Here is a 14,475-nt window from a genome sequence, read left to right as displayed (position 1 = left end):
CCAAGAAGTCAGTTCCAAGAAGTCAGGTCGTAACAATCATCGACGGAGACGACTAATTAAAAAACATAGCAGGACAGGTCCTGAAATACAATCCAAGGAAATATACTCAACAACTCACGCACAAGCATTGAAAGAGATTAATTTGCCACGAAAGGTAGATAAACTCTGAAAAATGCTTCAAAAAACTGAGAAGCGCGAATTTTAAAGAAATTTTCTACATTTCGGGGGGGGGGATCTTCAAAACCATTTCTTTGTCTCTAGGGTCCTATCATGTAACCCGTCTGCGGGATTTAAAAAAGTTTCGTAAGCCTGTAAAAATCGCTAAAATCAAATCACAAACAGTAAAAACAATAAAAATTTTAAGAAAATCTTGCCCCGATTGGTGATCTTAATATCTTCATAAACCTTTCATTGCCTCCAAAGACTAGCCAGTATCCTTAGTTTGAGGCTTAAGTAATTTCAATAGCTCGTCAAGATCCATAAACATGAACATAAAAAACTTCGAAAAAAATTTAAAAAATTAAAATTTTATCAAAAAACTGCTGAAACTCGTGTTTTTAAAAAGTTGATAAACATTCTGTTATCCATAGCAACTATGTTATAACTTAACATCAAACCCTGGAGGAGGTTTCTGATCCAATCGTGGAGAAAAGAATACTAAATTATCAGAAATTTTCAAATAAAAATTTGCATTTTTTTTAAAATAGTCTAAAATCGTAAAAATCTTAATAATAAAATCTCGATACAGATTTTCCATTACAACTAGTAACTATGCAATGACCTGTTATAAAAACCTAGAGGTGACGCCTTGGCCATTGATATTCAAAAAACCTGAAAAATGACAAAAATTTTCAAAACTTGGAAAAAAAATTGCAAGTTTCATCAAAAAATGTAATGTTGAATTTGTAATGTTGAAATGTTGAAAATCATTCTATTACCACTAAAAATTATGCAATAACCTATTATTAAACTCAGGAAGAGGTTTATTGACAGCAAGGGCCAAAAAACTTCAAAAATGATTAACATTTTCAAAAAACTTGAAAAAAAATGTTTATATTAATATAAATTTGCGTGTTTATGTTTAAAGTACCAAAAAAGATAGCTCTTAAAATGGCCATAAAAAGTAAAAACGTCTTGAAAAAGAGCTTTATCAACTTTCACAAACCTCAATTGTAGACTGGTCCAAGAAAATTTTCGAAAAACGCCGAAAAAATGCGAAAAATTGCAACGTTCTGGTCTCAAAAACTCCTAAAAATTACCCTTTAACCTTGAATTTCGGCCTTCCCAGTAGCTTCACCACTCTATGTACTTGAAGGACTACTATAAGCGGCTACGGGCCTCTAATGAAACTTGATGCCCACTGGGCTTATCCCGGTTTGAAAGCTCAAAGTCATGAAAAAAGTTGTGAAAACATCTTGAAAAATTTTAAAAAAAGACAGAGCACCAATACAATCCAATTCTTGGATTGTAAAAAAAACACGATGTCCCCAATAATAGCCGCTATCGCTTCGCGGCTATTAATAAAAATTAGATTAAAAAATGAGATACTTTAAGGCAGCGCAGTATTAAAGTTAGAGAAAGAAAAACTAACCTTGACCATGAGAGCGTAGAAGAACTGTACGAAGAGACAGGCTCCTGTGAGCATGAGGAAGAGGACACTGTTGGATGAGTCCAAATATCCAGTCTCTTTCACCAGAGTCACAGCTGGAACAAACCAAATTCGACCTTGACCAATGTGGTAACAAATGAAAGTATGAGTTGACCATGCCTATGTGCAAATCTGGTAGATCAGTACCGAACAAGCAAGTCAACAAATTTTATAATTCCTAGGAGACAAGACTTGGCCAACGTTTGCAGGTCGCTTCCTATCAGTCAGTCCTATAAATCGTTAAAAAAAATTGAAAATTTTTAATTTTGGCTGATTTTACCGGGAAGTTTGGATACGTGATATGGATCCTGGTACGCTCTCTCACACAGCGTCTCATAGGCACTGTACAACTCTGTAGGGACAAATGCCTCCACTATTTCATCCGATTTTGACTCCGCTGAAAAGCAAAGACTGTAGTGTATCTTTATACCCTAAGTTTTTATGTTCGAACATATTGACAGTATATAATATTAGCGCTGATTAATAGGGCATATTTACAAAGTTCGTGTTTCAAGTCAATTCAAAATTCATTCTGTCTTTTATCTTGACGACGTTCTCTGCACAGTTCTCAACGAATGCCAAATTTCCCGAGGTACTTCATCCCGAGGAGTCACGTGACCTATAGGACAGGTGAAGCAATCGTAGAGCTTTACTTAGTAGGTAGTAGTTGAGTTGTATGTTGCGAGAGAGTTCGTCCATGTGGTATCTCCTCCTCAGGTAGTCCTGTACAATCAAGTGTTTGTTCTTCATGTCCACTTTGAACTGGTTGCGAGAGGACAAAAGTGCATAGATGTATGAAAAGAGGAGTGAGTTGAAGAAGACAAAGAAAACTATCATGATCAGAATCACCACCTGAAAACAAGCATTGTGAAAATCTACTATGAAATATCTTAAGTCTTAAGTCTTAAGTCTCTTCATGAACTCAACTTTATATGGTGTGGATGACAGTTGTCAAATTGCAAAGCCTTCAAATTCAGAGGCGTAAATAATTTTGAGACATAACCGACCAAAATCGGAGTTGCTCTCAAAGGACAGCGAGCGGTTGGCTTCGGTAGGAGCCAACTGGGGCTAAGGGTGCTAGCATTAGGGCGTGGGTGAGCGTAGAGGGGGGTATCGTGGGTGGGGGGTGAGTTCAAGCTGACGGGATGCCTGGGCGGGAGACGCGGGGGGGGGGGGGGGGGAGGAGGAGAGATGGCTGGCTGGAGGAGAGAGTCCAAAAGAGGAGGAGTGGTGTCCAAAAAGAATGGGGGAGTGGTGAGAGGTTACTGGTCTATATCCTATTCACATTTTTGGTGACTAGCATACTTAGAGACTAGTAAGGCGTAAGAAATCCCGACCTAGGCTAGATAATTTGATTATGCTTATGATCTTTCAAAAATTGCGACAAGCCATTGCGAATTTGAAATTACCCAGTTCATAAGTGAGTATATACGCGTTGTTCCTACCCTTTCTGACGACCTTGCAGAGGTTATGTCCCCAAAGCCAGCAGTGGTGACAGTTGTGACTACAAAGTAGAAGCTGATCTGGTCTCTGTACTCCCTGAGAGTGTCGCAGTCTATCACTCTGCCTCCTATGTTCTGCTTGGCACAGTTGTTCTCCAGGTTCTCGTACCACGAGTTCATCTCTGCAGTCTTGTCGAAACTCATGAAGTAGAAGATGAAAGCAAAGCAGTGCTGAAGCAACAAAATTAAGATCAGTAAGTGAATCAAATATACAAAAAGATGGGATAAAAGATAACTGAGTAACATCTGACTCATCACTCTGATATAAAAGTGGCATGGGTGGTGTGTCACAGTGAGTGCACGCGCGTGTAAGTGTGTGTGTCGGCGGTGGGGGGATCGGTTGGTTACTCGAATGCTCAATCGGATCAGACTTGAAAAAAATTGACCAATATATTCATCAATCAAAATTATTCGTTGTTTTGACGACAAGATCTTTGAAAGAACCTGGCCACGATGTCAATAATTCAGTATAATTAAAAAAAAGTTTGCACACTATATACAATGAGTTTTTTTTATAGTTAACGCTTATTCTTTACCATTATTTTTAGAAAGAAAATAAATCTGACGCTTCCCGATATTTGTTAGCGATAGAAAATTTTCGATGTTTTGTTGATTGGTGACTCGTAAATGGGTACTGACCTCGAATACGATTAGGTCATATATAAATGCCATGATGCTCATAAGTAGAGAAGTGTCCAGAGCACTCACTGCGTAGATCTGAACCAGAATTATACCCATTATTGTAAATCCAGTTGTTGTTAGAATTATCCACAGTTCCACGTCTAAAATTATCCACAGTTCCACGTCTATCATTTAAGCTTATTTCACCCATTTTCATTCTACCACTCCGTTTCAGCAAGCATTTCCAAAATTTAGCATAATTCATAATTGAGATAAAAACTAAAAGACAGCAAAATCGGAATGAAAATATGTATAGAGCTTTCTACGCAACGATCTACACAGTCAAATTGGTCGAAGAGCGTAACTGAAATCAGCCACGATATGCTATTACAAGAGATAAGCAAAACTCTCGTGGATTTGGTTTCGTGTAAAATTTGTTCAATGTAACCGAAATCAGTGACATAACCGACTAACGTCGTGGGAACTGCTCTCAAACGACCGATTGGCTTCGTCAGTAACAAGCCACGGTTTAGTGAGGCCAGTTTTAGCTTAATAGAAGGAGCCTGAGGTGAGCGCAGCTGGGGGCAACAGTGGGGAGGGTATTTGGTTGCACGGGGTCCTTACGGCCTTAACGAAGTCCAGGGGTAGCGATAGGGGTGAAAAGAGGGGGGCTGATGTGGGGGCTGACATGGGTCAACTTCTAAGAACCGCCCTTGACTCCATAAATATAAGTCACCAAAACAGTTTGTGAATTGCACACTTAGAGACTAGTGAGCTGAAAGGCTCTCAGAGAACTTAACGCCCGCTAGGCGCTACTTGTTTATCCCGTTTTTGAGCAATTAATCAGCGAACGCCACTTTCCATTAAGGTATTGGTCTAGAGTGTTAAGTTAATTTAAATACAGAATTGAAAGCTACTACTTTGAATTTTAAAATTAATTGTTCTAGTGCGCTAAAAAACTAAGAATACTTGAGCAAAAATAAATTTAAAGCCAGGCGCTTGCCTGGTAAGGTGCTACAACAAATTTTTGATTCTCAGCTACCTCGAAGTGTTTTGGAGTCTTTTTCAACTCTTTTGAGATATTATCCAGAAAATGTAAGCAAAAAAATTTTGGAAGAATTACACTCGAACAACTAGTTGGAGCCAAAATCTTTTCCATCAGTCAGCAGGAGTAACTAAAATCATCAAGGGGCTTCAAATTACGTCATTAGAGTTTATTAGACACAACTATAACCACTGATAAAATTTACAGGAAAAATAACATCAATGTTGTGGCTCTTTTCATTTGAAATTAGTAAAGGACTGCCACCTATTGACTTCAGCTGCTGAAACTTGTGAATGAGAGAGAAATTTAGATCAGGCAAAACTAAAAATCAACGGAATAATAGTCACTCACAAAATCAAAAGGGTCAACCCAAAATATTCCATGAGAAAAGAGCCACCCGTTTACAATAAATGCTTCAAATTGCGTTCGAGAGCAATTAAGAATAAACATAACCGACTAAACGTCGGAAGAATTGCTCTTGAACGACTAGTGGGAGCTCTAATCAATTGCAGCGTGTTTCAGTTGGGAGAGGGGGGAGGGGGAGCCTAAATGGGACTAAGAAGTTTCCACAGTGGGCTTCAAATAACCACATTAGAGGTTAACATATACCACTATTAAGATTTAAAGTAAAAAATGACACCAGTTTCGGCGCACTTTTCATTTGACTTTTAGTATTGAATTGCCGCCAATTGAGTTCAGCTGCTTGAAATTGTGATTGAGAGGGAATTTTAGATCACGCGAAATGCACAAAGTCAAGGGCGTAAAAGTCACTCGAAAAGTCAAAATTGTCAAGCGAAAATTTTGCATAAAAAAAGACACACACGTTTACAATAATTGCTATGAACTACGTTCAAGAGCAATTAATAATTATTTTAGGGAATAAAAAGCTCAGGTTAACCATCTTCCTAGCTCTTTCCACCTACCAAAAAAATCGATTTAAACCGTTCAACATATACGTTACAAAATTCATCGAGATTTCTCACGAAGAAATTTCTCCAGCTGCTCAAGTTAAATCTTAAAGAAATCTCAAGTTACTACATACAGAACGTCATCATTTTATTTTAATCGTTTCCTTTGTGACTCTGTCTGGGATTTTTAAGGGTGGCTGGGAATTGGGCGAAACTCACGCTCCATTTAAAATTTCCGCTTGGGAGAACCCACAAAATCCTCATAATCAAGATTTCATTACAATTGAGTGTGGAACTAGATGACAAAATGTCACAAATTAGTGTCCTTATTATTTACAAGACATCATCGCCAGATCAACGATTTACAGATCAACGTGAAATTTTAATTACCCATTTTCATAACCCAAAGTAATGTTTCTCAAAACTTACTTAGAGGTGACAATCAACTTCAACTAGTTATCTAGTGAACTCTGATGTTGCATGAAAATAATAATCGACAATTTCTTGTTGCTACATTTTTGGCGTTCTCTCATCCATATTACTTTATAACGCAATCAAACAAAAATAAATCTAAAACATTTCGCTATTAATTGCTTATGTTTTGAACCGGAAGTATAAAAGTTTTGTATAAATTTTGTTTCCTTCGAACATTTAATGATGTTTCAACAGTTTTAAAAAAAGCACTGCTGTGTAATTTTTATTCATCACATTTTCTCCTTTTGCTGCTATTTTTCAATTTCTGAACATACTTGAACTTCTTAAAAAGATATTTCTATAATGATATTTTTGATCTTTTTCTGCAGTTACAATGAATGACTCAAAAAAGTAAAAGATTGCTTGAGTTAATGATCAAAAAACGTAGAAATACAGAAAGGTGATCATTGAAAAACGGCAGTGCCTATATAGTAATTGTTTGATTTATGGGAGTACCAGCAACTTCCGATTCGAAGCCCATGAGATGATGGTGAAGATCATGCATAAATATAGAACAGTAAGAACACAGCATAGTGCAGACAAACAGATTTATATCATTGGGAACAAAAATAATGTAAGATAAAAACAAGCTGAGAAATTCTAGAGCTAAAAATTTGATCCATATGCTTGTCTGAACAAAAAACCAATACCACAAACTTTTAGCTCTATAATCTAATGCTTTGAAACCACGGATTTGAGTATTAGCAAAGTGTTGCAGCTGTTTTTCTAGCTCAACTATTACAATAGAACGGCGGATGAAATATACGAAATGCCCCAAAATCCAAAAATGCATGACTTACATTAAATGAGTATCATTTTCCCCTTCTTTCATGATAACTGTGACAAAAAACAGTTAAACTTTCTTTTGATTAAATGAATTTTTAAATTGAATTTTTAAAAACACTTGGTTAGAAATCAGTTCTAAGTTAGTTGATTCTCAGAAAGATTTATTACAATCAGGTTTGTACCCACAAATCACCATGATACCAACGCAATTGAGCCTTTGCCTTTTGTTTGTTACCATGAACCCACACAATCTGGTCCTAAAAATTTTGTCCTCATCAACCCACACAATCGGGTTGGAAAAAGGAAAAAATGAGGACTCTCCCCACTCATTAGGTGACAAACGAGTTCTTATACAGCAGTTACAGGGCAACCGCAATAACAGCAATACCAAAAAGAAATAGCTAACTTTCAAGTTCTTTGTGCCAATGATGGTTGTGATTCTACCAGTTCACTGTGAATTTTTTAAAAAGTGTAAACAGTCTTTTGACACTTTTATCACTGGTATGATGACTTTGATAACTTCAAATTCGAGCCTGTTTGCACTACTATCATGGGAATTTTACAAGGCGTTCATTCAGCAAAAATCATTACCAAATATGGTTTTATCAGTTACAGTGCACCCTGTAATCAGTGAGGATTTCCCATAAAAGCCAATTTTGGTAGCCTGAGGATAAGAAGGATAAAGAGATATTTGAAATGCCAGAAGAACCAAAAATGCAGGAGTAACCTTCAATTTCATAGTATTTGATTATTTGTTGACTTCTTTATTCATAACTTTGACGACAACATCTGGTAAAATACCAAAAAAAGTTAACTTTCAGTTTCTCTGTGCCATTGCTTGTTGTGATTGTGCCTCATCAGTTCATTCTGATTTTCAGAAAAAAAAACTGTAAAAAGCCTCTGAGAATTTTATTACTAGTAAGATGAATTTCATTGATTCCACATCGAAGGGTGTTTTCTCTATTAACTTGGACTTTCACAATGAGTACAATCTGCAACAATCATTAGCAAATATTTTTGTAAAATTGAAAGTTATTACGCACATAGTGTTTTTATGCTTTATATTGTACCTCAACAGGATCCCAGAAAAACATGAAATCCAAAAGTGCAGATTCACGTTTTTAATAGCACTATGTAATCAGTGAAATCTATTTGCAGCATGATGATGGTATTTCCCAATTCAAGGATCAGTATACACTGAAACAATTACTTTCACTCATTTGTGGCAGTTAATTCAGTTTAGTAGCTAAAATAAACAACCTTTTGCCCTTTAATTGATTATCAAAGTCTCCCTTAAATGAATTATTGAAAAGAAAAAAAAATGAAATAGTTTTCAGAAATCGAAATGAATGCACTCAAAAAATTAAATAGAGGTAAGTAGGTAAGATGCAAAACACCTGTTTGAAAAAATAAATAAAATAGAAACACAAACAATGAGTTACAATTCTTAAAACTTAAATCACCATAGAATTGACTTCTTGGCTGCTCTGATTACAATACAAGCATAACCCACTAACATCGGGCGAATTGCTCTCAAACAACCGGCGAGCGGTTGGCTTCGTCTGCAGCTAGCCACGGTTTGATGAGGCTAGCTTTGGCGTGATTCGACTGTGCAACTTTTACATTTCTAGCCTTGTTAGTAAATAAATCAAATAAAAAACTAATAATTTAAAAATTTGCAAAGTAATTCAAAAATATTTTAAAAAGCTTCCAGATTTCACAGTGAAAATGTTCAACACTATTTTTGTCTCTGAACTCAAATCAAGTAGCCCATCTGCAAGACTTGAAAAGCTTCATTGGCCAGTAATTAACGTTAAACTAAAAAAAATTAAAGTTTTGAAAACAATTGCAAAATTTAACAAAATCTTGCTAATACTCAAGATATTAAAATCTTCGAAATCATTCCATTGTATCGAGGGACTATCCAGTTTCCCTGTTTTAAGCTTTAAATATCTTCACCGGCTCATAAAGCTCCAGAAACTTGAAACAATGATTTTCCAAAAATTTGAAAAAAAAAACAATTTTTTTAAAAAATGCTAAAGCTGGCGTCATAAAATTATTTATAACCATTCCGTAAACTCTAGAAAATATGCAATAGCTTATTATCAATCCTTGGAGGAGGTCCATAGGAACCTGGTGCCGGAAAAAATTATTTATAAAAATCAAAAACAGTCAAAAAAACTTTTAAAAAATTGCTAAAATTTTTGAAAATTGCTCATATTAAAATCTTTTAAAACATTCCATTACAACTAGAAGCTATGCAGTAGCCTAAAATCAAACCCTAGAGGAAATTATGTGACTCTTGAGGCTGGAGAAACCAAAAAATGACAAATAATTCCGAATAACTTGAAAAAAGTGCAAGTTTTATAAAAAAAAAGTTCAACTGTCATATTAAAAAACTTAAAGCCACTCCATAGCATATAAAATGTTTTCAGTAATTTATTATGAAACACACAAGGAGGTTTCCTGGCCCCTGCGTCCGGAAAGACGTGTAAATGTCGAAAAATTGCTCGTTCTGTAAAAAAAATTCGTGATGTTAAAATGTTGAAACCACTCCACTAGAGGAAGTTATGTGACTCTTGAGGCTGGAGAAACCAAAAAATGACAAATAACTCCGAATAACTTGAAAAAAGAGCAAGTTTTATAAAAAAAAAAAGTTCAACTGTCATATTAAAAAACTTAAAGCCACTCCATAGCATATAAAATGTTTTCAGTAATTTATTATGAAACACACAAGGAGGTTTCCTGGCCCCTGCGTCCGGAAAGACGTGTAAATGTCGAAAAATTGCTCGTTCTGTAAAAAAAATTCGTGATGTTAAAATGTTGAAACCACTCCACTATCACTAGAAACTATGCCGTAACCTATTAAAAAAACCTAGGGGAGGTTCATTGACACCTAGTACTGAAAGAACTCAAAAGTTACAAAAATTTGAAAGTTATTATAAAAGTGCGTGTTTTTAGCGATCGGTTGTTCGGACGTAGACACCGGGGGGTGGGTTGATGGGTGGGAGGGGCGGGGGGCATGGGGGTCGTCAACAGTGGGTTGGGGGCAACAGAGCGGGGGTTGGGGGATAAATTGGGGCTCAACAGTGGCGGTGTCTTCAACCTCTCTAACAACCGCCCTTCAGACCATAAGTATAAGTCTTCAAAACAGTTTGAGCCGAAACAGAGCTGAAAGGCTCTAAGATCACTTAATGCCCGCTGGGCGCTACCTGTTTATCCCATTCTTGAGGACGAAAAGTCAAAAGCGTCAGACAAAAAATTGGGACGAGAGATAAAACGTGAATGAAAAAGAGAAGGAAAGGAATTCCAACCGAAAGAGAGAGAAGGAGACCGGAATATCTTCCATGATTGGATTCGACACTGCAACTTCTAGTTTTCTAACCTCGTTAATAAATAAATCATATAGAAAAAACTGAAAAAGGTAAAGTTTTGAACTCCGCATTAAAAAAAATCAATATCATTTTTTGTCTCAAAAGTTCTGTCAAGTAACCCATCTCCGAGACTTGAAAGTTTCGTTGGCCAGTAATGGTCGTTAAACTCAGAAAAGGACAAAAAATATTGAAAAATTGGAAATTGCAAATTTTAACAAAATCTTGCCAACGGTCAAGACCTTAATATCTTAAGAACCATTTCATTGTCTCAAGAAATTATCCTTTATCTCTGTTTCAAGCCTGAAATAGTTTCACTGGCTCAAAGATCCATACGCTTGGAACACAAAAGTTTTCCAAAAATGTGAAAAGTTTAAATTTTATCCAAATATTACTAAAACTGGAGTCATAAAAAATGTTGATCAAAATCACATTAACTCTAGAAACTATGGAACAGCTTATTATCAAAACTTGGAGGAGGTCTCAGGGCCTCTGTTGCCGGAAAAAATTCAAAAAACATTAAAAAAATTGCAAATATTTTTTAAAAATTGCTTAAAATGTGATATTAAAATCTTGAAGAACATTCCATTACGCCTTTAAACAATGCAGTAACATAATATCAAACACTAGAGGAAGTTCTGTGGCCCTTGAGGCTAGAGAAATCTAAAAAATGACAAAAAATTTCAAAAAGCTTGTAAGAAAAAGAAATTGCAAGTTTTATAAGAAAAAATTGCTAAAACTTGTGATATTAAAAAATTAAAAATTAATCCTTGACAAACAAAAGCTTTTCAATAACTTATTATCAAACCCTAATGGAGGCTCTTTTGACCCTTGAGGCTCAAAAAATCTGAATAATGACTATAAATGTTAAAAAATTGGGAAAAAAATGGCAAAAAATATCAAAAGTATGCTGAAATTCGTGATGTTAAAATATTGCAAGACTATCAAGCAGATAAGACATGTCATTCCTTATACCCAAACAAATCGCCAAACCGACCTACAGCTAGGCAGAACTAGTCTAAGAAAACTCTAATGTTTCACCAAAAATGACATTAAAGGCAAAAACTATTAGAAGTAGAGTAACAGATTCACGCAATTGCAACAAAGTGCCCAAAAATTTAATAAAAGAGCGCAGAACTGATATAATTGATACATGCTTCAAGCCTGAAATAGTTTCACTGGCTCAAAGATCCATACGCTTGGAACACAAAAATTTTCCAAAAATGTGAAAAGTTTAAATTTTATCCAAATATTACTAAAACTGGAGTCATAAAAAATGTTGATCAAAATCACATTAACTCTAAAAACTATGGAACAGCTTATTATCAAAACTTGGAGGAGGTCTCAGGGCCTCTGTTGCCGGAAAAAATTCAAAAAACATTAAAAAATTGCAAATATTTTTTAAAAATTGCTTAAAATGTGATATTAAAATCTTGAAGAACATTCCATTACGCCTTTAATCAATGCAGTAACATAATATCAAACACTAGAGGAAGTTCTGTGGCCCTTGAGGCTAGAGAAATCTAAAAAATGACAAAAAATTTCAAAAAGCTTGTAAGAAAAAGAAATTGCAAGTTTTATAAGAAAAAATTGCTAAAACTTGTGATATTAAAAAATTAAAAATTAATCCTTGACAAACAAAAATTTTTCAATAACTTATTATCAAACCCTAATGGAGGCTCTTTTGACCCTTGAGGCTCAAAAAATCTGAATAATGACTATAAATGTTAAAAAATTGGAAAAAAAATGGCAAAAAATATCAAAAGTATGCTGAAATTCGTGATGTTAAAATATTGCAAGACTATCAAGCAGATAAGACATGTCATTCCTTATACCCAAACAAATCGCCAAACCGACCTACAGCTAGGCAGAACTAGTCTAAGAAAACTCTAATGTTTCACCAAAAATGACATTAAAGGCAAAAACTATTAGAAGTAGAGTAACAGATTCACGCAATTGCAACAAAGTGCCCAAAAATTTAATAAAAGAGCGCAGAACTGATATAATTGATACAAACATTGTTTGAGAGAAATTGAAAATACCACAAGTGAGCAAAAAATCTCGCCAAAATCTTGTTTTCTCCTTCAACTATACAGTATCATTTCACACTCAAATATTTTCTAACTGTTATGTTCTAACTGCTGCTTTTCTCTCAGTAAACATCACTTGTCCCCTGTTAATTCAACAATCGTCATGTAATATGAAAAAATCGTAAGAAAATCACGCTCAAAAAATAGAAAAACTGATTTTTTTAAAAATATGAAAAGCCAATGAGTAGATCACGCCAACCTTGTAACGTTTATCTGATGTTTATATGGTTGAAAAGAATCTAAAAATGAACAAAAAAAAACAATGTTTGAATAGTTTATCAAACTGAAAATCTCAAATTAAATTAAACCAATTGTTATAGCAAATTTTTTGTATAAATCTCAATTTTGCAAAACAGTTCGGTCATCACTAATGGTTTTTTGGTGTCTAGGTTCAGTCAAATTTGTCTTTAGACCAAGCTATGGTTAAAATAGGTCTTCGTTTGCTTTTAAGCTCGATAAAAATTTTATCTTCACAAATGTCCTGTTTTTTTTTCTCAAACATTTTTGAAGATTTAACCAATAACGAAATCATCGCAACTGATTTTCCTCTGGTTTCTCAAGTATCAAAAAGAGTGCAAAAAGAACAGAACAGGAGTGAGATTGATTAAAGAAAGGGTTGATCAAAATGGATTATAATGGGTAAATTGGGTTGAAACTCGTCTCATGATTTTTTGTAGAGAAGCATTTTTTCATCAACTTGTTTTCTAGATGGATACAGTGTTAAAATATGTGATCTGAGATGCCCCTGAGCAAACCTCAAGTTTAACTTGGTCAAAATGTCTAATTTTAGAACATTTCAATGAAAATTAACGCTCAATATGCCAAAACTGCAGCCAAAATTGGCGACAAAACTTTTTCCAAATTTTTTTATTGCAGTGAATATCTAGATGCAGGGAGAATCTATTTTTATACCAAACATGCTACTCTGGTATGCTCTCAAAAAGTCAAAAAAAAAACTGTTCGAACAAAAGGGGCTAGCATAAAATTCTCCTTTATAATAGTACAATAACTAAATAGAGATTAAAATATTATCATCATCGTTTTTATTCAGTGACTGAGAATAGCCGGGGCTACCGTTAAAGTTAGATGAGAGTTATTTATAAACTCATACGAGTGTACTCCTAAATCAGGTTAAAACTGACCAAATAATACTCAATTCTTATCAATGTGAGCGGATTTCCGGCGGAAGCATTAACCGCGCGTAATTATAAGATAGCTTACTGTTGGTAGCGAATGGAACAGCCATGGGGAGTCGAGAAATTGCCAGGCAGAAAGCAATTACAATCAGGATACGGTGTTGTTTCATCGGGTTTATCACAGCTCCAAATCTAAATTCCGCAACATTATCATTTGTAAGTTTGACTTCCTCATAAGAATCAGCCAATTCACGCACAACAATTATAGCGTAAAATAGAAAATAGGTTTTCTTCGAAAATTGAGCTTTCTTTAGAAGAGTTTAAATGTGTGATGTGCTACATTAATGTACAGTATCGATGAGTATCACAAATTATTTACCACACTGAAGAAGGATCGCTAAAAAGCGGTTGATTTTCAGAGCACTATCCTCTCAGAGAGCAACTTCTTAAGGAAGTACCAGCCTCGAAAATGTATCTGCAATCTCAAGAAATGTTCGGTATGTTCGGTTTTTCACGCAACAAATCGTCGGTATATTTGATTTCTTATGTTCAAAATCAAACCCACCGAATCCGAGAACCCAACCATATCGGCCATTATCTATATTTAAAATCGAACGTAACGACGATTTCTTCCGTTTAAAAACCAAACATACCGACTATGCCGAAGGAAAACTTAAGAACTTTCGTCGTTTTTTCTCACTAAAGCCGAACATGCCGATGATTTACTTACGTTTACAAACGACTATTTTTGCAATAGGGTACCACTTTCATGGTGGAATTACCCCTGCAATAAAAGAAACTATCGGTTGAATACAAAAAAACATAGCCGGCAGATTGATATATATATATATATATATATATATATATATATATATAATAATATATATATATATT

The 14,475-nt window shown here is 34.9% G+C and overlaps 1 protein-coding gene across 1 annotated transcript; it reads right to left on the bottom strand.

Moving 5' to 3' along the window:
* Positions 1-1,591: 1,591 nt before the first annotated feature.
* On the bottom strand, positions 1,592-13,750 carry LOC142356038 (uncharacterized; the record flags this gene model as incomplete). The annotated part of the gene is made up of 6 exons (XM_075408021.1): positions 13,667-13,750; positions 3,790-3,932; positions 3,094-3,321; positions 2,302-2,500; positions 1,929-2,045; positions 1,592-1,704 (listed from the first exon to the last, which is right to left on the bottom strand). Coding segments are annotated over exons 1-6 (825 nt in total), but the record flags the coding sequence as incomplete, so codon positions are not given.
* Positions 13,751-14,475: the final 725 nt, after the last annotated feature.

This window comes from Convolutriloba macropyga, unplaced genomic scaffold, assembly GCF_964194025.1.
Source record: "Convolutriloba macropyga unplaced genomic scaffold, txConMacr16.3 SCAFFOLD_5837, whole genome shotgun sequence".
NCBI classification, from domain to species: Eukaryota; Metazoa; Xenacoelomorpha; order Acoela; family Convolutidae; genus Convolutriloba; species Convolutriloba macropyga.
The sequence above is the reverse complement of the archived record's forward strand: the minus strand, read 5'-3'. Positions and strand labels throughout refer to the sequence as shown.